Source organism: Orbicella faveolata, unplaced genomic scaffold (assembly GCF_042242905.1).
Source record: "Orbicella faveolata isolate gen_17 unplaced genomic scaffold, um_ofav_v1 contig_12, whole genome shotgun sequence".
NCBI lineage: Eukaryota > Metazoa > Cnidaria > Anthozoa > Scleractinia > Merulinidae > Orbicella > Orbicella faveolata.
Window position 1 is genome coordinate 33,053,793 of NW_028301539.1, and position 21,208 is coordinate 33,075,000.

The 21,208-nt window shown below is 38.1% G+C and overlaps 3 protein-coding genes across 3 annotated transcripts; 2 read left to right on the top strand and 1 right to left on the bottom strand.

Annotated features, from left to right (window-relative positions):
- Positions 1-3,851: 3,851 nt before the first annotated feature.
- On the bottom strand, positions 3,852-7,112 carry LOC110057857 (galanin receptor 2a-like). The gene has a single exon (XM_020764462.2). It carries the CDS (start codon positions 7,006-7,008, stop codon positions 5,794-5,796), a length of 1,215 nt encoding a protein of 404 aa, XP_020620121.1. The 5' UTR covers positions 7,009-7,112; the 3' UTR covers positions 3,852-5,793.
- Positions 7,113-12,906: 5,794 nt separating this feature from the next.
- On the top strand, positions 12,907-15,875 carry LOC110057859 (galanin receptor type 2-like). Its single transcript, XM_020764463.2, has one exon. The coding sequence runs from the start codon at positions 12,984-12,986 to the stop codon at positions 14,082-14,084; it is 1,101 nt and encodes a 366-aa protein (XP_020620122.1). The 5' UTR covers positions 12,907-12,983; the 3' UTR covers positions 14,085-15,875.
- Positions 15,876-18,693: 2,818 nt separating this feature from the next.
- LOC110057861 (gonadotropin-releasing hormone II receptor-like) lies at positions 18,694-20,698 on the top strand. Its single transcript, XM_020764465.2, has one exon. The coding sequence runs from the start codon at positions 18,749-18,751 to the stop codon at positions 19,754-19,756; it is 1,008 nt and encodes a 335-aa protein (XP_020620124.1). The 5' UTR covers positions 18,694-18,748; the 3' UTR covers positions 19,757-20,698.
- The last annotated feature ends 510 nt before the right edge of the window (positions 20,699-21,208 follow it).

A 21,208-nucleotide genomic window follows, 5' to 3' on the forward strand; every position in this document is an offset into this window, starting at 1 on the left:
AGTCAAGGACTCGCAAAAGTAATCTGAGGAACCAGTTGCAAGTCAGGCCACTCCTCATTTTTTGCGTGACCTCTTGCGCGCCGGTTCCTAGCTTTTCAGCTAAAATTATATAAAGTTAAAATGATGTTAAAGGGGTTTAAACAGGTTGCATCGTGCTATTTTAACTTATAATGTCAGGAAAATGATCATATCATGTGAACGAATAATAGTTTGATGACACTATTGTAGCGTCGATTGAACTAGATGCTACAAGAGCGCTTACTCGGGCTTCGTACCGCAATATCAAATCATACTCTTCACTAGTATTGAACACACTAAAACAAATAAAAAATCAGGATGTTTAAAGTATAAGTTAAGCTTACAAATGATTCAAGTTGCTTCGTTGAGTACCCCTTTTATCCAATTGCAGGTTGTTTGCCTCACTGGTGAAAGTATAACAATGTAAGTAGTGCAAATATTGCATTGTAAAAGTAGTGAGAGTGCCGTAATGCGAGTAATGTAATGCAATATACATAGAGTATTCCGTGTTAGGATCTAAAGGTGTAAGTACTGCATAGTGAAGTAGTAATCTTTGTGTGGAAAGAAAAAGGTTGTTTCCCTCGCCTACGAAGTTTTGTTCACGAAGGTTGTGGATTTTTGTCTTAACATCATAGTTTGTTGTCTCAGTAGTCATAGCTTTGTCAACGTTTTCATAGTTTGAACCATATGTGGCTCATTCGTTATCTCGTGAGAACTAGAAGGAACTTTGGTTATTTGGCTAGCTTTCAAGCTAAATAATTCGTGAACCCACTCGTTCCGAAAGCGCTCGACATCTTTGTATGTGAGATGAGGGTATACAATTTAATGATTCTTTGCAAAACGTTCTTTACAAAAACAGCATTCTGTACAACCTCGTTCCAAGGCTCTCTCTCCTCGGTTGTGGCTCGTCACGTGACGACCTGTGACACAAACATTTCTACTGGGGTAGAGTCAACGAACAATTTTAATAATAGATGGTAAAGCACCCTTTTATAAAAGCTGGTTAGAAAAAAACTTTCTACGGGTTGAAGATCTCCTCGGCAATAGCGGTAACTTCCTTCCTTTCAATCTTTTCTCTGAAAAATTTCATCTCGAAACCCTTTTCACTCTTTATTTCGGCTTAATTAATTCTGTGCCGGCCCCTTGGAAGCTGGCAATAAAAAGGACTCCTTCGCACGTAGCGGAAAATGAAACCAAGACAACAAAAATTTCCACTAAAAGCGTTTACTCTATTATGCTAAAAAAAGTCTTCCTCTCCCCAACCGCTGAGAGCAAAATTATTAGATATGGTTTTACTCAAGATAATATTCACAGAGTGTACGAACTACCTTTCTAGATAAAAAGTGACATAAAAACAACGTTTCAATATAAAATTATTCATAATATTCTTCCATGGCCAACAAAGGTCATGATGTGATGATGTGATGATGACATACGCCCACAATGTCTCGCTGACAGGTATTCCTTAGATCATATGCTTTTGCGCTGTCAATTAACTTTATCCTTCTGGGACGTATTCCAAACATGGTGGACTAGCAAAACTAAAGAAAATGTCGCATTAACAGAGAGCATGATTCTGTGCGGAATTTTCGACAATAGAGAACACCTATACTCCTTGAATTACTCACTTCTTATAGCAAAGTACTCCATATATATATAAAAAAGATTTGTTCTGACAGTTTTCTCACGCTTCTAAGAGAAAAAAAATCAATATACAACGGGAAATTGCTGTTCATAATAACAACATTACAAAGTTCAAGACTATATTTAGATTTCTTTTGTAACTTTTTTTTTATTTTTCGTCTTTTTTGCTTTACTTTTCTTGTCTTCTCTTTTTTTTACGTTTACTAACCCATCGATTTATGTGAATAAAACTGTTGGAGCGATCTGTGCTCATAGTTCTTTAAAAAACGTTTAAAACATCTAAAAAGTAAAATTATCTCTAAATTTTCGACCGCCTTCTGCGGAATTTTAATGTGCTGGGACGTTATTGTTCGTTGCCCCCTTGGGAGGCAACCAGTGACGCGTAAATCCTTGGGAAGGGTGCTCTTTCATTTACGGAGTTTTTACGCCAAAATTCTTGAAACAGGTGTGAGCGGCAAGAACAAAAGACTGTTTCTGGAATCCTTGCACTCTTTCTTAGACAAAAACTCCGTAAATGAAAGAGCACCCTTCCCAAGGGTTTACGCGTCACTGGTTGCCTCCCAAGGGGGCAACGAACAATAACGTCCCAGCTTATTAAAATTCTGTGAATCGCGCGAAATCATCATTCTCTGAAGAAGACCGCAGAAGGCGGTCGAAAATTTAGAGACAATTTTGCTTTTTAGATCTGTTTTAAACGTTTTTTAAAGATTTATGTGAAGTTGTGAAGTAATTAGGTTAACAAATATATATATATTGTTAAGTAAGTAGATATTTATTACATGTTGTAAACTGTTTGTAAATTAAAATAATAATAATAATAATAATAATAATATTAAAAAAAAAACAATTTCTGTCGATCTCAACTGAAGCGAAAGAAAGGCGATTGCTGGTCATCGCTATATTAACCACATACGGGTAAATACACCTTTGAAATTCTCCAGTCCTATTCTAAGCTTCACACAGGTCAGAAAAAATATATTTATATATATATCCAGTGTATTGAAGTATCACTTCGATTTCAATTCCAGCTGTTAAAGATACCGCCCAAAGAAGAAAATAAAATACCTCCCAGTTCAAAGATTCATGAGACTTATCCACTGGTTTCAGTTCGATTCGGTACGTGACATTTTACATGTGCTGACCGTCAAAAAGTTTGTGCTCCATTCGGCTGCCGAATTTCTTTGTGAATGAAAGTCTTCTGTATTTTGAAGAGGCAGAAATAATATGCTATTTTTCATCGGTAAAAATTCGTCTTCGAGCCCCAATAGAGCAGCTAGTTTTTAGCCGCTACTCAAAGATATATTTTGGAACCCATAAAGTTTATCACAGCAACAATCAAAACACTCTGCCACCTTTCCCTCCCAACAGATTTTTTTACCACCCAGGTTCTGGGTGGTCACGTGACCAGCCGCAACCAGGGTCTTTCTCCCAGCTACAAAGGGAGGCAGAGGAGAGAGAGCCTGAGAACGAGGTTACATTCTATAAAGTGTGCTGCTCACGAAGAGCGAGCAGACGATAAGCAAGTTGTCGCAATTCTCATCCCCAGTTTTCACGCTCTACGCTAGGAACGCCGGGGATTGGCGACCAAGACAAAACGGCTTGAATTTTTAGACTCGGACTTCCCTACGGAAGCCCGATCGAGTAAAAAGATTGATCCATCAAAGAAATGCTGGGCTTTCTTGAATTGTTTTTTTATGAAAATTAAAATCATTTTCACAATAAATAGACTCTGACCGGATACCGTTTCACACATGACAAACTTAAGGTTCTGCAAATAGCTTCTTTGATATTATGAAATTTTCATTTTTGTTTTGTTCTATTTTGTTTGTTTGTTTCTTGTTGGTATGTTTTGCTAATTGGGGTCATCTCCCTCTGCGAACATGATTTCACAAAACTGAAGAAGGAAGTAAAGTTCAACAGCGTTGATTTAAAAGTGTTGTTGTTGTTGTTTTATTTGTTTTGGTTTTTTTTCGGTAAATCTACTATTTACAGGAAATTATCGTCACTTGTTATGGTCCAAGTAAACTTTATCCCTAATGCGACTCTCTTAGATTAATTAACAATTATTCACCGAAGTGGAGGTAAATATCCACCACTTTCCCCGACACTGAGGTGAATGATTGTTTTAGTATATACCACACAAGCTGAATAACTAGCGGACCAAAGGGTAACTTTATTACGGCCCGTAATAAAGTTACCCTTTGGTCCGCTAGTTATTCAGCTTGTGTGGTATATACTAAAACAATCATTCACCTCAGTGTCGGGGAAAGTGGTGGATATTTACCTCCACTTCGGTGAATAATTGTTAATTAATCTAAGAGAGTCGCATTAGGGATAAAGTTTACTTGGACCATAACAAGTGACGATAATTTCCTGTAAATAGTAGATTTACCGAGTAAGAGTAACTTTATTTGAAAGGGAAGCCATTTTGTTTTTCTTCGGCTGCTCGGAGGTGAATAGTACTTGGCTAATCACCTCCGAGCTAGCCAATCAGCGTACGCGAAAAGTACTATTCACTTGTGTGGTATATACTAATAACAAATTAGTCGATATAGTCATCCTTTTGTTACGCTGAAAATCTCTTGATTCATACATGTACCTACAGGACATAATTCAGGGGTTAAAACTAAACTGAAATGCCCCCCCCCCCAAAAAAAAAAAAAAAAAAAAAAACGAAAAAAAAGACACACACACTCTGAAAAGGAGTTTCGATTCTATTACAAATACAAATAATTAAGTGTTAGAAATTTAAAATTTTGATTATAAAATATGTAAAAACGGACTATTCAGACTAACACCAAACTCCCACTGTTAACTATTCAAAGCAGGTGAAAAAACCTAAACGCAAAGGTAAACCTATCTTGTTTCGTTTTACCTTAAAAGGTTCCGCTTTTTTATTGCTTTCGTTTTTAATGTTAATTAAAACGCCAACAGTATTCTTCGCCAACAAACAGCCTCTATTTGGCTGTCTTACGCAGTTTTCAAAACACGTTTTGACGTGAACTATGACTTTACATCAAGACCTTACCAAATTAATTATTCAACAGTAACCACCTCAACAAGAAGGACATATTGAACTTCCTGAAATGTTGCAAAATGGCAATTTGCTTTCCAAGAGAAGGATCCATTAAATAGCAGAAGTGCTGGTGATATTAAATAGAAACATGTAAAATGATTCTATTTAATTTGTACGAATTTAAGCTGTGTTTTTACACGAACATGATAGAGGTATTCAAACATTTCCAATTTATTGCGCACAGCTTACTGAAAACAATTATGCAAATAGTTAATTTCCGCTATGTCATGCAAAGGCAAACAGAAAACATTTCCTAAATTTACATAACCTTCAGTTTTTTTGTTGCTTATTCGCCTTTATGAATAATGCGCTTTTTCACCGTACCAAAGGGGAAAAAGCTAATCAAGAGATACCTCAACATAATTAAGTGAGTATTCAAGTGCAGACAATTAAGAAGCCCTCACAGCCGGAGAACCCAAACGTGAATAGCGAAGTCCTACGAATTAAGTCGAGAATGGGTTGAGTATTACCATTTCTTGATTAACATTTCATCCATAAATGGCGCAATAAAGTTTCCTTTCAATTATTCTCATTTGCTACTGTTCAAAATTATTTTTACAGACTCTTGTAATATTTTATGTGTTTGCCTACCTATCAACTACAGCGGTGTCGATTTTCAGTTTTAAACGTTTTAGCCAGTCAAGGAAACTTGTAATTACACATACTCGGCGGAGGGTTTCTTCCAGCTGCCGAGAGCATTCAATTCTATACAACCGTCTTATTGTTTTACCTCTGCTAAAGTATCTGGTTGCGTCATTAACCACTATTTCCTCAAGACAATCGGAAAACAACTGACAAAACTTAGCTACAATTAAAAACAGCGAACGGTAGACAAAGCCCAACTCGGATCGTTGTAACAAAAACTATTAGCTTGCTATTTTTAGTAGTAAAAGTACACACTTTTACATAATATGGATTTAAGTCCAATAGGCTTGCTCTAAGATGAGAGTGACTGAAATTCACGCTCTGCTTAACCGCATAAACTTCATTCAAGAACCTCTGTGGCTTCCAAATATCATTGATCGTGATTAATTCGGTGCTTATAATAACTGCAATTAAATAGTTGCAGTCATACGCTGCTGCAAATGGCCTCCCCTTCTCACTTCTAAGTTGACATCAAGTTTTCTGAATTCCATCCTCTTTCGGCTTTGATCAGCAGCGACGTTTAGTGTCACAGTGTTTTGCGTCGGATCAGCGACATTGGTAGACCCTGCACTGTCAGAGAGGTTTGTGCCGCAAAGTTTTTGCAGGCCAATTCTCGCTTTCAAACTTCTATCGAACGCGCAATAGATAATGGGGTTAATCGCCTCGTTGATGAAAGCCCCAAACATAGCAATTTCTTGCAGAACGTGTCCTCGGTGAACGCTTTCTGTGCCGGAAACAATCCGAACAAAACTCAGAACAAATGTCGGGAGCCAGCATACGGTGAATGTTACTGCAACTAAAGCAGAAGTGCGTGTTACACGCCTCCTGTTCTGGCAAATAAAGGATTGCTGAGCAGAAGAGAAATTTAACGCTACCACCAAAGGGCTTCTTCCCCACATTATCAAAGCCACATGAAAATAACACCAACATAACACCAGGAATGGAATAAAAAACACAACTAAGAACTCTACTGCCTCGTATAGCTTGTCCAACCAATTGATTGGAATTGCTGCAGGAGTACAAATCATCCTGAAATCGATCACTTGCACCTCAAACATGTACAGATAAGGAAGTGACACCATGGGTGGAACAACCCACGATAAAGCTATCATTCGCCTGACAAGTCTTCCTTCCATCTTCGGTAAATAAGGACGAGCCAGGCTGCGATATCGGTCAAAAGCAATCAACGCGTGAGTACAAACCGCCGTACCCGATACAGCAATTTCAATGAACTCGATTATCTTGCACAGCGCTATTCCGAAGATCCACTCGTCCAGAAGTTCTCGGGTAAATTCAAAAGGAATCGTGAAGAGGCCAACAACAAGATCAGAAAGCACTATGTTCAGAATGAATTGATACGTTGGGCGATTTTTAAGAAGCTGTTTTCGATATTTCGTTAGTACGTACACTACTAACCCGTTTCCAAGGACACTAACAACAAATATTAGAGCAAGAAAAACAGCTTTGGAGATATCTGTTGGTGAAAATGCCATGTCTTTGCCCAATATGGCGGTACTGCGAGTCACCCCAAAAGCTCCAGCAGTGCCGGCAGGGAAAACTTTTTTAATAATGTATTCATGCGATTTAACAAATAATGAACACCTGCTATAGAAAGCACGAGACATAATATGAAATAATCCCTCTTAATCGCCATGACAGTCTTATATACAAAGAACGAACTAGAGTTTTATAGATACCTGGAGCCAAAAAATAATTAAGCACATATAGATTATCGGTTTTGGAGGGTTTACTGAATGATTTTTGGATTAAGCTACAGCTGTGCGGAAACAGTGCTACAGTAGATAAATAGAAAACTAATGAAAAGTTATCATAGTTATGTGCTGATTAAAAAAATGATAAATCATCTTTATATATCCAGGCCAGTGAAACTTCAACAAATAAGATTCTGAAAACATGAAAAAAGAAATCACTTTTTCACAGAGCCAGTCATGTGAAGGAAAGAAGGAAAAAGTTCTAGATGTAAATACTTAAACAGACAAACACTTTCGTGTTTCTACTTTCCATTCGATAATCGTGCATTTACATTGAAACCTGCAGTGAAGTTTACATGTTCCGAGGAAATTAATTGGCCAGCAGGTTCTATCCAGATGCTAATTAAAGCTTTCAGTCAAATTCAGTTAAGAGTTCCTCCGTTAAGAAAGTTGAAAATTTATAAATGGACATTTGATGCCAAACTTTGGCCGTAGTAATGGGGTGGCTTTATATTAACAGGGTAGGGTTAAATTTCATGACTGGTCTGAATTGAGTGAAGTCTTAACAGAAGCTAAGAGGTATATCACAGTTGCACTTCTAATAAACAACTGTTCTTTAATAAGCATCCGAAACTTCAATCAGCTCATACAATATCTACATAAGAAAGATTAACATAACTGGTTGGAACTGGTTGGAGTGGCCCTATAAACGGGGTAAAATTGTAAAGGATTAGACAGGTTGGGATTTCAGAATGCGGCCATTGGCCATATTAGTGGGTACGTGGCCGCATTAACGGGGTTTCGAGAAAATGTATGGGAATTTCGCCGGGACAAAAAACTGTGGGCGTAATAATTATGAGGTGACCATATTAACGAGGTGACCGTAGGGCAGGGTTTCACTGCACAACATACTTTTCAATTCCGATGTTAAAATTCAATGTGAGAATTCCTTCAAATCCCGAATGTTGATTAGATGTCGTCTAGTACAGCGCAACAGGCTCGTGTGAATTTGTCAAGTCGGTCAGGATTACAACGAAGCGAAACTTAGGCCCAGGTCAAAACGCCGTACTTCACATGAGCCGAACCCAATGACAGTTTGGATCGACTCAAATTAAAAGAACGCCTGTTTGAGTTAAGGTAGGTAGGTAAAGTCTGCATACGAGCCAAGTGGCCCACCAGGTCGGAGCGTATCCCCATTTGAGTCAAACGTCGAACTTAATTCAGTCGAACCGATCTGCTACACCAAATAAATAACAAAAGCGGTCTTGTCCAGTGGTTTTTCAAGGTTAGGTCAAATTGGCACCTTTAGACCTTTGATTATGCGTTTGGTTCGACTCATGTGAAGATCGTCGTTTGATCCAAAGTCGGTCTTCAGGCGTTATTCACGGCTGGCCAGGCGTGAAGAACGCCTCAGCCGCTCCAAATAAAATCAGTCGAACGTAACTGGGTCAAACGCCGAACTTCACATGAGCCTCATGGGTTGAATTGGGTTTGGCTCATGTGAAGTACGGCGTTTGACCTGGGCGTTAGAGAATCGATAGAACTCCAAAAAGGAGTTTCCATCGTGAATCACGAAATCAGATAATGTAATGTCACATTTAATTAGAAATTACTTTCCAGCAGGAGCCATAATCGGGGACGGAGACCGTAAGCGCGCGCTATTTCTAGTATTGGGGCTGTCCCTATGATATGGGACAATTTTGCTATTTTTAGAACAAATTGCGCCATCATGCTGCGAGGATTTTAGCGGATGTAGCGCGGGGAAACGGTGTCCGAAATTCCCGAGATGTTTGATGCTTTTGACCCACAACTCAATATGTTCATGTTTGTTGGAATTTTACTTCAGTATTTTCGTCGTAAGCTGTTCCAGTTTGAGTGAAGTAAGACAGTGTCGAATTTAAATATTTCCCGCTTAATCACTGATTAAGAGACACATTACTCCACTCTAAGTTTCACATATGTTGAAGATTAACAGCTTTTCCATAACACAGCAACAAAACAGTTGGATATATTTGGATATAGCACCGTTTCAGGACTTCAAAGTTTCCCTCCTCTTGCCACACGCTTGCGACGATTTCGCCAGAGTTTATCTCGACCGAAAAGTAAAAAAAAAAATAATAATAATAATTAATTGCAAGCTTGAGTTTCGCCTGAATTGTAAGCAACGCTTGATGTTTTATCAAGGTCCAATAAGTGACAGTAACGTTTATGTCTGTAGATGCTGCTCAGTTTTGTTTGTGTAAAAATCCAATACTAAAATTGTCTGTTGTCGATGAATAAGAGCGCCCGTCGATGCGCGCTTTGCACAGTCAGTAAAACATGACAAATTGGACTTCCGCACTTTCGTGTGAAAACGTACATCGAAAGTTCTCATATAATATCTCTAGTTTTTAAATATGTTTAAGGTTGATAAATGTTTAAGAACATAATAAAAGCTTAGCTGAAAAAATGTGAATACAGCAGAAATAATCAGCAAAGTTACGATGACGCTTTCTTTAATCAACTCGAATAACGATTTCGATTTCGTTGGTTGAGTTACCACAACGCCTTGTCTATTATATTTTCGCAGTGTAAAATTTCACTATGTTAAAGAAATACACACGATGTTAGTAGCCTTTTGGCGTTGGTGAAAATTGTTGCAGCATCTCAGCACAAAAGACAACGAAAGTAATCGTTGTCAAGATTTGTTGACAATTGAAAGCACCGACTCGGATTTGAAAGTGCACGCGCTGCACTATGCAAATGACTACTAAGCTTATGTAGGCGTCGGACTTTCTTTTCAAAAACTTTTGCAAACTCGCCAAACAAACAGAATCAATGAGAAACTATGAAAAACAGGGTTTGGTTATGATTAAGCATTATTTGGGAAACTCAAATATTAACTCGATACCAGAGTAAAGAGTTTTCTTGCATAACTTTTCTTTACAGAACAAACGCAAAATCTTACTCGTACAATTCAGTAGCGCGAGCAGATATTTTACATTTACAGCGCCAAATTGAAGTCATGTTTTCGACCCTGTAAAACTCACCTTTCCCATTAGCTCAGAGCATGAAACTACATATAAGAACCCTGGTTCTTATTCTCTGCCTTATTCCCTGCCATCACTGTGAAAAATCTGCAAAAGAATCTCGCAACTCTCACCATTTGATCACGCAACGTAACAACATCCACGCGAGAGCCCCCGACAGGTGCGTGGATCCGCGCGGATATATGACGTCAGGATGGCGCAATTTGCTCTAAAAATACAAAAATTGTCTCATATCATAGGTGCGCGCGGATCCCAAGACTTACGGTCTCTGTCCCCTATTATGGCTCCTGTTTCCAGTTAAAACATGTCAACCATAAAATTCCGTAGGTATGCAATTTATTTCACCGCTGAATGATTGAAAATTAAATATTTCTGGGGTGAAATGAAGGAAAACCTGCCTGGTGATTGCTGGAAAATCACCATGACAATAAAATAACATAACATATTTGACTGGACTTCGGTGGTATATGCTAGAAGACTCGATTACTAGGCTAGGGTGGAAAGAAAAACAGTTTCTAAGTGATTTGAAAAAGAGAGTCGTTGAGGAAAACATCACGATGACGCCTGGAAGAGATGAGATAGCAGGAGCCCCTAACCTTAAAGAATTTGGTACGTCCGTACGTCCGTACGCCAAGCCCAATACTTTGAAAGATACGAGAACAGCACCATTGCTGTTCTCGTATTTTTTCAAAGTATTGGGCTTGGCGTACGGACATACGGACGTACCAAAGTGCAGACAGTCACGCGACAACCAAACTTTTTTTAGATCGATGGGTTACCAAATTCTGGAGGGGAAAGCTTCCTCGCTTCCATACAAAAAACCTCTAATTTTTGCAACATTCAATCAACAGTCACGCGACAACCAATTGCAAAAGCATGCTCTTACCAGTTCTGAAGACGATTTAGTTGTAACTAAAAGTTTAGAAATTATCGGTCACGGTTCACGTTTTGTTTGAATAACCGTGAAATAAGTGATAAAATTTACCGATGAACTCCCGAAGCGGTGGTTTGTAGGTCATGAAGCGGCCGAGCGAGGGACGAAGTCGCAAGAGGACTCCTTTGTTCGGCGAATAAGCAAGACCACGGACTTTTTTGAAAGTCTAATAGGGCTTTTGCTACCTCGCCTGACCTTTACTCCGACCGGAGGCTGTTGACAAAACAATTATGATGAGCTGAGCTTAGTCACTGCGTGCCTCAAAGACTCTCAGACAAAGACGTAACCTGTGATCAAGTACGATGAAACGCAAGGATGCTTACATAATATGTTGTTCAAATTATCGATAGGTAAGCTAAGAATAGCCACTACAGTGCTAGTTTATGATTATCGGAGGTAATTTTGATGGAGCTAGAGAGATTTAACAAAAGCTTGACTGAGCCGTTGCTGTCTGGACGCATTAGAACCCAACAAATTCCGGCCTTAACCAAAATACGAATAATGGATATTAAGAACAAGGAAGGAAAGATATTAGCTCAGTCGCTGCGTGGGCAGCATGATTTGAGACCGTTCAACTTCCCGATAAATAAAGCTGTGGCAATACCGCTATCTTAGCAAAAGATCAATTTTCTAAATACAGCTCGCGTGTCTCGTTCCTTCTCAACCATTATCTTTCTTTAAAGTCACGTTCGGTTGAGACCAACCATCTCAGACGCAACCATTTTGGGTTGATTTGGTTAACGTGTTCCCATGCTAGTAGGGCACCTTTGCAGCTGTTTTCTGTTGGAGTGCCGGTTGACTGAACCGTTCATCATTCGCAGGTTAGTTGCATTTGTTGAGTTTTTGCACTTTTACATTAAAAAACCAAACAACTTTAGTTGATTTGGTTGATACAGATTGCACCTGTTGACAGGTGCTTTACCAGAAAACTTCAATTAAATCAACCTTTAACCGCAACTAAGTTTGTGTCCGCTTAAAATGAAAACGTCGACCAGCTAAACCGTGTCTTTTAGTAAAACATAAATAAGCGTAGACAGCTTACAATGGGGTTATGGAAAATATGACCTAGGTCATTTGAACGTAAGCTTCCGTTTGCGATCGCTGCACCGTCGGCTGTACCAAAGTGTGCCTGCGTTCCTAATACCAAGCCGCTCCAAAATATAACCAATTACAGAAAAGCAGGGTCAAGGAAAGGTGTATCAAGCCTGGAGGGCTGTTCACTTTATTTGGACGTTTGGCAAGAATTCTTAACTTGCGAAAACAGTTCTATTTCTTTGGAAGTTGATTTTTGAATAAAAAAAGCTGATCATTTTAAAGTAAGCTTAGTGCACAGTCTAATCGACAGTATACGCCACTTTGTAGATAGCCGTGGCATGTGATTTTATGACCATTTGTTCCCATCACTGTCATAAGAAAAGCATTGACAATTTTCGAGTAATGAGTGCCACAATCTTGCTTATTTAAACAACAATTTTTTTTTTCGAGACGAACAATTGAGAAATCCTCAAAATACGTGACATATTTCTTCAACGGACGGTAATAAACACTTCGAGCCTTTTTCATGCAAATTCATTTCGGAAGGAGACGTAAGAGTTATAGCCACTAATGGTTAAGGAAAATTGTGTACCCATTAATGGCTGTTTCCATTCAGTGAAATCATCATATATTTGGAAATTTTCCTTTATTTCCACATATTTTTTTCGTTTCCTTTTTCAATTATTAATTTCCTGCGTCATAAGTAGGCAGAAAAATTTTAAGGTTATACAAAATATTGCAATGTTTTTCTGATATAAAGTACTTGTCATAAATTTGCAGGCAGGTGTAATGTTTTGCGATGTAGTCAATCTATTTCGTGGATTAACACCTTCGTCCACTACATAAGTTCACAATGTTTGTTTCTTGCACGTAGAGATGCAGTCGTAGACATGGCATTCTCACCTACAGATATCATGAAGGCTGTATTTCTTGCTGTAATATTTCTCGTTTCTGTCTTTGGAAATGGAGTAGTATTCTACATGCTGACAAAATACCGAAAAGAGCTTCTTAAAAATCGCCCAACGTATCAATTCATTCTGAACATAGTGCTTTCTGATCTTGTTGTTGGCCTCTTCACGATTCCTTTTGAATTTACCCGAGAACTTCTGGACGAGTGGATCTCCGGAATAGCGCTGTGCAAGGTAATCGAGTTCATTGAAATTGCTGTATCGGGCACGGCGGTTTGTACTCACGCGTTGATTGCTTTTGACCGATATCGCAGCCTGGCTCATCCTTATTTACCGAAGATGGAAGGAAGACTTGTCAGGCGAATGATAGCTTTATCGTGGGTTGTTCCACCCATGTTGTCTCTTCCTTATCTGTACATGTTTACGGTGCAAGAGATCAATTCTAAGATAATCTGCACTCCGTTAGCAATTCCAATCAATTGGTTGGACAAGCTATACGAGGCAGTCGAGTTCCTTGCTGTGTTTTTTATCCCATTCCTGGTGTTATGTTGGTGTTATTTTCATGTGACTTTAATAATGCAGGGGAGAAGCCCTCTTGTGGTAGCAGCACACGTCCCTAATACGCCGCTTTCCGTTATCTGGCAGACCAAGCGGCGTGTAACACGCACCTCTGCTTTGGTTGCAGTAACATTTATCGTATGCTGGCTCCCGACATTTGTTCTGAGTTTTGTTCGGATTGTTTCCGGCACAGAAAGCGTTCACCGAGGACATCTTCTACACGAAATTGCTATGTTTGGGGCTTTCATCAACGAGGCGATTAATCCTATCATCTATTGCGCATTCGATAGAAATTTAAAAGCTCGTATTGGCCTTCGCATAATTTGCCCACATCTTACGGAAAGTGGAGGGTCCAGCCAGAACGCTAATCAAACAAATTACACCGCAGATGAATACATACTGAATCAAGTGGACATCAGAAATCTCCAGGAAACTTTGCCAAGTAACACGCCGAATGACCATTCAGCATGGATGAACACCGCACAAAGCGGGGAAATGGCAATAGTCGAAAGGGTACAACCATGAAATCTACAGTCGCAAAATAATGTTAGTGTTGGTTTGATATCAGTTAACATGGAGGCAAAAAATACGGCATAATCAATTCATTATTCAGTGGCACTGAACGGGAGTTACAATTTGATATCAATCATTTATACGTTTAATTCTACATTTAGCGACTAAGAACAAGACTTTGGCATCTACAAAAATTTAATACGTACTTTTTTCAGTTAAGGTTGAATATGCTAGAGCTAATTTGCCTAGTCTTGCATTTTGATTTTTTTTCGAATTTCATGTATTTAATGACTTTAACTTCCTGAACGGCTGAGAAACTAAACCTGTTCTCAGCCTGATTTCCATAGATGGATTACACAGCCGTCCAATGATGAGACAATTTTTGGAACAAAAAAGAAAAACTAAGTGAAATCAGTCCACATAAAAAAAACTAGAGAGTAGTTAACTTGCTTGTCGACTTTCATTGACAATACCCGCAGTATGACAGTAAGGAAATGCAAATGATCTCTTAAATAGACACGCTGAGAAGAAGGGTAAATAAATTTAATTAAGGGCCCTCAGAGATACATATAGCACGAGTGATATAAGAAAACCGTTCTGACTTGTGCATGTAGCTTTTAGAACCCTGCCTTCGATGCCAAGGAAACGATATTGATCATCATAAAAGTTATACTGACGATAATCCAAATTTATGGGACATAATTCCAGAAAAGATGAGACAATGAAAATTAACGTCGAAGAACAGCTTATTCAAAGAACGGAGCCTTATGTTAAGAGGTAAAGAAACTTTTAATGCAGTCCTTTCAGAAATATAAATAGTTCCTTTTCAATCTGTACATGAATAGCCGCTCGTTTGCAGGTAGACCGGCACTAATTTTCCATGTGCAATTAAAACCTGAATGCACCCATTATTGCAATCAGAATCGAAAGAGGTGAACAAGCAATATAACTTCAGCTTATGCAAATTCGAGTGATATTTTCTGTCACTCTCCAGTAGCAGCGGATTTAAATGTAAAATTGTCAAAACTTTTTGCTTTAGTTGGTTTCACAGCAACATAAAATAAAGAATGTAAGTTACTCATATAAACTTAGTCAGGTATAAAATCGCTATTTACTTTCAAAGGTCGTAGTTCTTCATGCTTCTGCTTGTTGTTGCCTTTAAAGAATATTGTTTGCTACCTTTCTCTCGTCATTTTTCTATCGAAAATTTATTTTTTTTTTAATTTTATTATTATTTTTTTTTTTATCAAGGCGAAAACCCACTGCAAACAACGCTGTTCAGGCACTAAAACACTATCTGGGTTTCTCTTCAGTGATTTAAGTCAATCTTACTTCAGTAATCGAAATATTCCAACTGATCTGTAATAAGTAGTAAGTAATAAATCAATTCTCGGGTTCTCATTCCAAGGTGGATTATTACCCTATTTCATGCTGTTTTCAAGCAATTGGAGCATGTTATGGACGGCTCGAAGTTTAGTAAAGAAGAGCATTTGATGAGACTCTACAGGATGACCAGCCCTGGAAGCCCGATATAACACTGCACGAAACGAACAAAAATGACATTAGACATAGCGCTATCTAGTATTGAAGTTTTATTCTGTAGTTTAGTAACATCTAGAGCCACACAAGGCTGATCTGGCCAGATTGAAATATTGTAAACAAATTCAACTCCCGTTGTGTTAGCTTCAGTTGCAGTATAGTCCCGGAATGCCCCTTGGTCCATATATCCAATTGAGCTACTTTCTTAACTCGACTTTGGTAGCATACGGACTCCAAAGAGTCAATTAAACACTTTTTACAAAATATGTCAAATTATTTTTCCTCTTTAATTGGCTTTTACTCATAAGCACTTGGAGGCCTCACTCGTAGATGACGTCATCAACAGTTTTTGTTTTTTTTATTATTATATAATAATTAGTAGATTCCATGTTGTTGTGCGTCTGTTCAGATCACAGGAGACGTCAAAATTTGGTAAGAATATCAGTGACACACTCGTGTTCTTAACATATTTGGAAGTCCTCTATGATCAATTACAGAAGAGACGCACAGCAACATGGAATCTCTTTGTTAAACTGACGAAGAAAACTGTTGTATCTTTAATTAAGAAATTTATAATTGAAACGAAAATGAAGTTAGCTTGGATAAATTTTGACACGTCGTACGGGAGAATTTAAGTGTTGATGGAGCGGTGGTTTTCGAAAAAGCGTCGCGGAAAAGAAAATTGTAGCTACTTTAAAATTAACAGGTGACAAAAAAATGTTCAATTTATTCTTCTTTCATATATTGGCAGGCAAAGCCAGAAAGAAAACGGATGAAAGCGTTATTTACGGATGGATCATAGTTTTGTAAAACATGTATAACTGGAAAAAATATCATCAAAAATTTGAAATTAACCCTTGGTAAAAATAAAAAGTATGCACAAGCCTCGGCTGATAATCCATAATTCATATTTGCACAAAAAGTAGGATGTAAGCAAATGCTTCCATATTTATTGTACTTTAAAACTAAACCTTTTTCGCAACAAGTACAAACACAGTTTTGTCATCTGTTGGTTGGCAATGCGAATCGATGATAACTATTTAATCGTCGTTAATCGCCTTCGTCCGAAAAATAAAGTTAAGGCTGCGAAAAAAAAAAAAAAAAAGAAAAAGAAAAAAACACGAGCGGGAGATCAAACTGAGTCGATTCCTTTGCTCTGAAACACCTGCTTACTCGCTCTTGCTGACGAATCTCACGTTCTCTCGCTCTCATTCGCATAACGACTTACGCCGACCGTTCTCACGAATTATATTGTTCGAAAACGCTTAAAAAATAAGCAATCTTTTTTACCCTTGGTCAGTGTTAATAGCCAAAAGCTAATGCGACCGAGCAATTAAAAGTATGTTACGTGGAAACGAATACATTATTTAATAAATTCATTTATATTCGGCTCCCAGCCTTAACGCCATTCTTGTAAAAAGTAGTTACAGCGTACTTCCGAAGTCAAGTTCTGATGAAGCACTGATTTAAAAGGCATTATTAAAGTTCACAGAAATGTATCACGTTTACACTTTCAAACTACAAATTTAGCCAAAGGAAAAAAAAACCCTGTCTTCATGTTAAAGCTAATTTTAGATGTTCTCATTATAACTAACGTTAGCCCCACGCGAAAAAAGGAAAGAACATGACTTGAAAATATATTTAATATCAGAATATCATTTTTATTTACTTCCAGTGTCAATAATTAAAGAAAATCTTGAACTAAAAAGATTAAGTAAATCTATTGTAATCTAAGCATAACATTAGCTTACATTAAGAGTTAAACTCACGTGTAATTCGATGAACCGGAAACATACAAACAGTTAAAATAAAAAAGCATACATTAATGTATGGCAAATATGACTACAACGCACTCACTAAGGTTATAAATGGGCATGCACAGTTTGCCGTGGATTGGATGAATTTCTCGCTATACACCTGTGTTCGTTTGATTTTGACTACGGTAATAGATTTATTAGCTCAAGGAACACTGTGATCTCAAGACTACGACCTAGACAGAACTGGTAGAACACTGAGCGTGGGGGCCAAAACCTAGGCAAAGGTATAGTAAATGTTTGAAAAGTGGTTATGATGCAACGTTTGAAGTAGTCGAATTTAAAAACCACTTTCTTGACGATTCTGGCGTTACTACAGATAAAACTTGATAGTGTTTGGGTCTAACATCTTGAGCGCTATTTTACTTACTGCAAATTACAGACATGGATTCGTACTGACCATGGAGAAGAAAGATTTCAAACTGATACACTGCTCTTCATATACTGATGTATTAATAAGAACTCAAGAGCTTCAACACGACACATAAACTCCTTTTTGGGTGTGGATAAATCTCCCCTAAAACACTGTTTGCCAAAGCGTCGCTCCGTAGTTCAGTTTTCATTTAACAGGTTTGATTTAAATGTGAATTGTTGAGTCAATCTTATTGAGCACAATTCTTTTGCTTTGTGATATTACTTTCTTTAATGTTTTTTTTAATGCCTTAAGAAGTTTGCCGCGGCTTATTTGGGTAGCGCAATAATAATGACAACTGCATAGTTTTAACGTCCTTTTCAATATGCTGAGCACCAGGCTATGGTCCTTCCTTCCGTTCCATCAGGTTAATTTGAACTAATTACAAAGAAATTCACTGCACCAAGCATCTTAGCTAAAACGCTAATAACTTCGTGGTGCGCGGCGTACATTGCTTGAACTACAGATAAAATACATACAATTTTATACATTTTGGTCAACTATTTTGTATTTTATATTTTTGCCTATTAACGTACTTTCTCTAGCCATATTCTCTTTCGTAAGTTCTACATTTAGAACACGATAAGTGTCAGCTATCATCTTAATAGTGAAAGTTGAATGTTCAAAGTCACAAATCATGTTGCTTGTCTTCCACCGACGATATGGCAATTAAAAAGTTATCAAACCATTCATGAATGTCTTTCGACAGTTTTTCATTTTGTTTGCGCCATTCACTTAACCTGGTCACGTCCATGAAAAGTGCTCCTGTCATCCCGCTTGTAAACAAATCAGTCACATGACCCTGTTATGCATAATGAGTGTAGAGCAAGCACGGCTGAAATTCATTTATCATTTTGTTTATCATTGCAGCGAATAATGCTCACTTCAGTGACGCTGAATTGAGATTAAATATGGTAGATGCAACTTATCACATCGCAAATGTTTTTACAGTAGGAGTGACAACTCTCCTTGCTATCCTGGGTAATGTCACTGTCGCCTACGTTTTGATTAAGCGTTGGAAAGTACTTCTTCAAAACCGGCCGACTTACCAGTTTATTTTGAACCTGGTCCTGTCGGATCTTGTCGTCGGTATATTGCTTTGCCCTCTTGAATTCATACGGCGACTCGCCGGTACATGGATATTCGGAACAGCCCTTTGTAAAATCGTCGCTTTCGTCCAAATCTCGGCGTCCGGTACAGCCGCAATGTTTCATACACTTATCGCAGTTGATCGATATCGATGTTTGGTTCATCCCCATCTCCCCAAACTCAAACCAAGACTCGTTAGGCGGCTGATAGCGCTGTCATGGGGAGTTCCTGCCTTGGTGGCCACTCCATATCTGTACATGTTTCAAGTTGTCCAGTTCAATTTCTACCAAATGTGCACGCCACTTGCCATTCCACTGCCATGGCTCGACAAATTTTACGAAGCTGTTGAGTTTGGCGTGGCGTACCTATTTCCTTTCTGTGTCATATGCTGGTGTTATTACCAGGTCATCAGGATAACACTTGGAAGGCAACCTCCTGTTTCAGGGTCGGCACATGGAGCCACTGCACGAATTGCTCTTCGACGAAGCAGAAGGCGAGTCACGAAAACAGCCTGCTTGATCATGGTGGCTTTTATTATCTGCTGGTCCCCGACATTTGTCTTGAGTATTTGGAGAATTGCCTCCGGCACAGAAAGTGTACATCATGGCCATACGCTGTATGAAGTTTCCTTTTTTGGAACACTTATTAACGAAGCAATCAATCCAATCATTTACAGTGTATATGACCAGAACATGAATGTTTGCGGTTACATCTTGAGTGGACATCGTGTACGCGTCTTTAACGAGTCCGAAACTGCATCTAGTGCCGTTAGAACCAATAACAGGATTCACAACGGCAGTATAAACACGATAAGGCAGTTGCAGTTTTAGGAACCATCTCAACAACCGCCTGATTGCATGTTTTGCTTTTAGTGTATCAAGCTATGGAAACTGTAATTTATGCTTGGTTAATTAACTTTAAGAACTTCCTTATGGTATAAACCTTGAGGGCCAATTTGTTTTCAATTGTGTGCGCAGTTTAAGTCGCTTATATTTCATCGCACTGGTGTGACAATATGTGTCCTATTGTCAGGCGGAGAAAGCAAAGATTTGGCCTAAGGGTCCATTAAGAGTCATTTAAGAGCCTCATAATTGTGTTGTAGATAGCCAGCTAGCAAAAGCTCATTTTGACAACTACATGTCCAAGAGGTACTGAGTGCATTTTTTCCATTCATTACCGAAATCCAAATTTGTCAGTGTCGTTGTTGTTGTTGTTTTTGTTGATGATGAGCATAATGATGATGACGTTTCTTATGCTTATATTGTGTTCCTTACAAATCTCTCCAACGAACAGAGATCATAACCTATAGAAAACGACTGTTGAAATGACGCTAAATGACGCTTAGCGGAACTACTATACACACTCAAAGTGCATTGTATGGTGCTTATTTCAGATCAAAGTAAGAATAAAAAAATTTCATCCAAAAATGTGCTTAACAATTAGCAAAAATCTTAATAAAGCCTTATGACATGATTTTACCCGACAAACTGATCATGCGTGATCCAATTATTTGGAGGGAACATTTGTAAGCTCGTATAGAACAGTAAGTCGATAAGTGTACATTCCAAATTATCCAGAGGACTTGCCATTCTAAGCCAATTTCTTATCATTATCATCTTAATCTTTGAACTTAAAAATAAATCTCTGTGTGAATTCTCCATGTTAAGGCTAATAAATTGTCGCTGTACCCATTATAAATAACGTTATTCCCACGCAAAAAAGGGAAGAACATGACTTGAAAATATGTTTATATCTGAATATCATTTTTATTTACTTGCGTTTTCGATTATTAAAGAAAATCTCCCTCATTAACTAAAAATGATTAGAGTGAATCTAAGGATTACATTACAAGTTTAACGCGCTTGTAATTTGATGGGTCGGAAACATGCATACGGACGTTTAAAATGAAAAATGAATACAAAGCACTCACCAAGGCTATAACCGCTGTCTTGATGATTATGGCGTTGGATGAAACTTGAAAGTGTTGACGTCCAACATATTGAACGCTCTTAGACTTGATAGCAAATGCGCCACTTTGCGAAAGGTTATTAAGAGGGTCTCAATGGGTCAGTGGCTTTTACGGTTAACGGTTAAATTTTTGGCCTTTTTACGGCTAACGGTTGATTTCTTTCCCGTTACGGTTAACTGAAATTTTAATGATTAATTACCTTTGTTTTACATTGAAATAGAATAATTAACTGGGGGTATAATGGGTAATGTCCATTGGTGTGGGGCCTTGAAAAAAAAAAAAAAAAAAAAGTGGCAAAGAGAGAAATAGAACA

Coding starts and splice junctions, on each gene's coding strand:
- LOC110057859 (XM_020764463.2), top strand. CDS start 12,984: ATGGCATTCTCACCTACAGATATCATGAAGGCTGTATTTCTTGCTGTA.
- LOC110057861 (XM_020764465.2), top strand. CDS start 18,749: ATGGTAGATGCAACTTATCACATCGCAAATGTTTTTACAGTAGGAGTG.
- LOC110057857 (XM_020764462.2), bottom strand. CDS start 7,008: ATGTCTCGTGCTTTCTATAGCAGGTGTTCATTATTTGTTAAATCGCAT.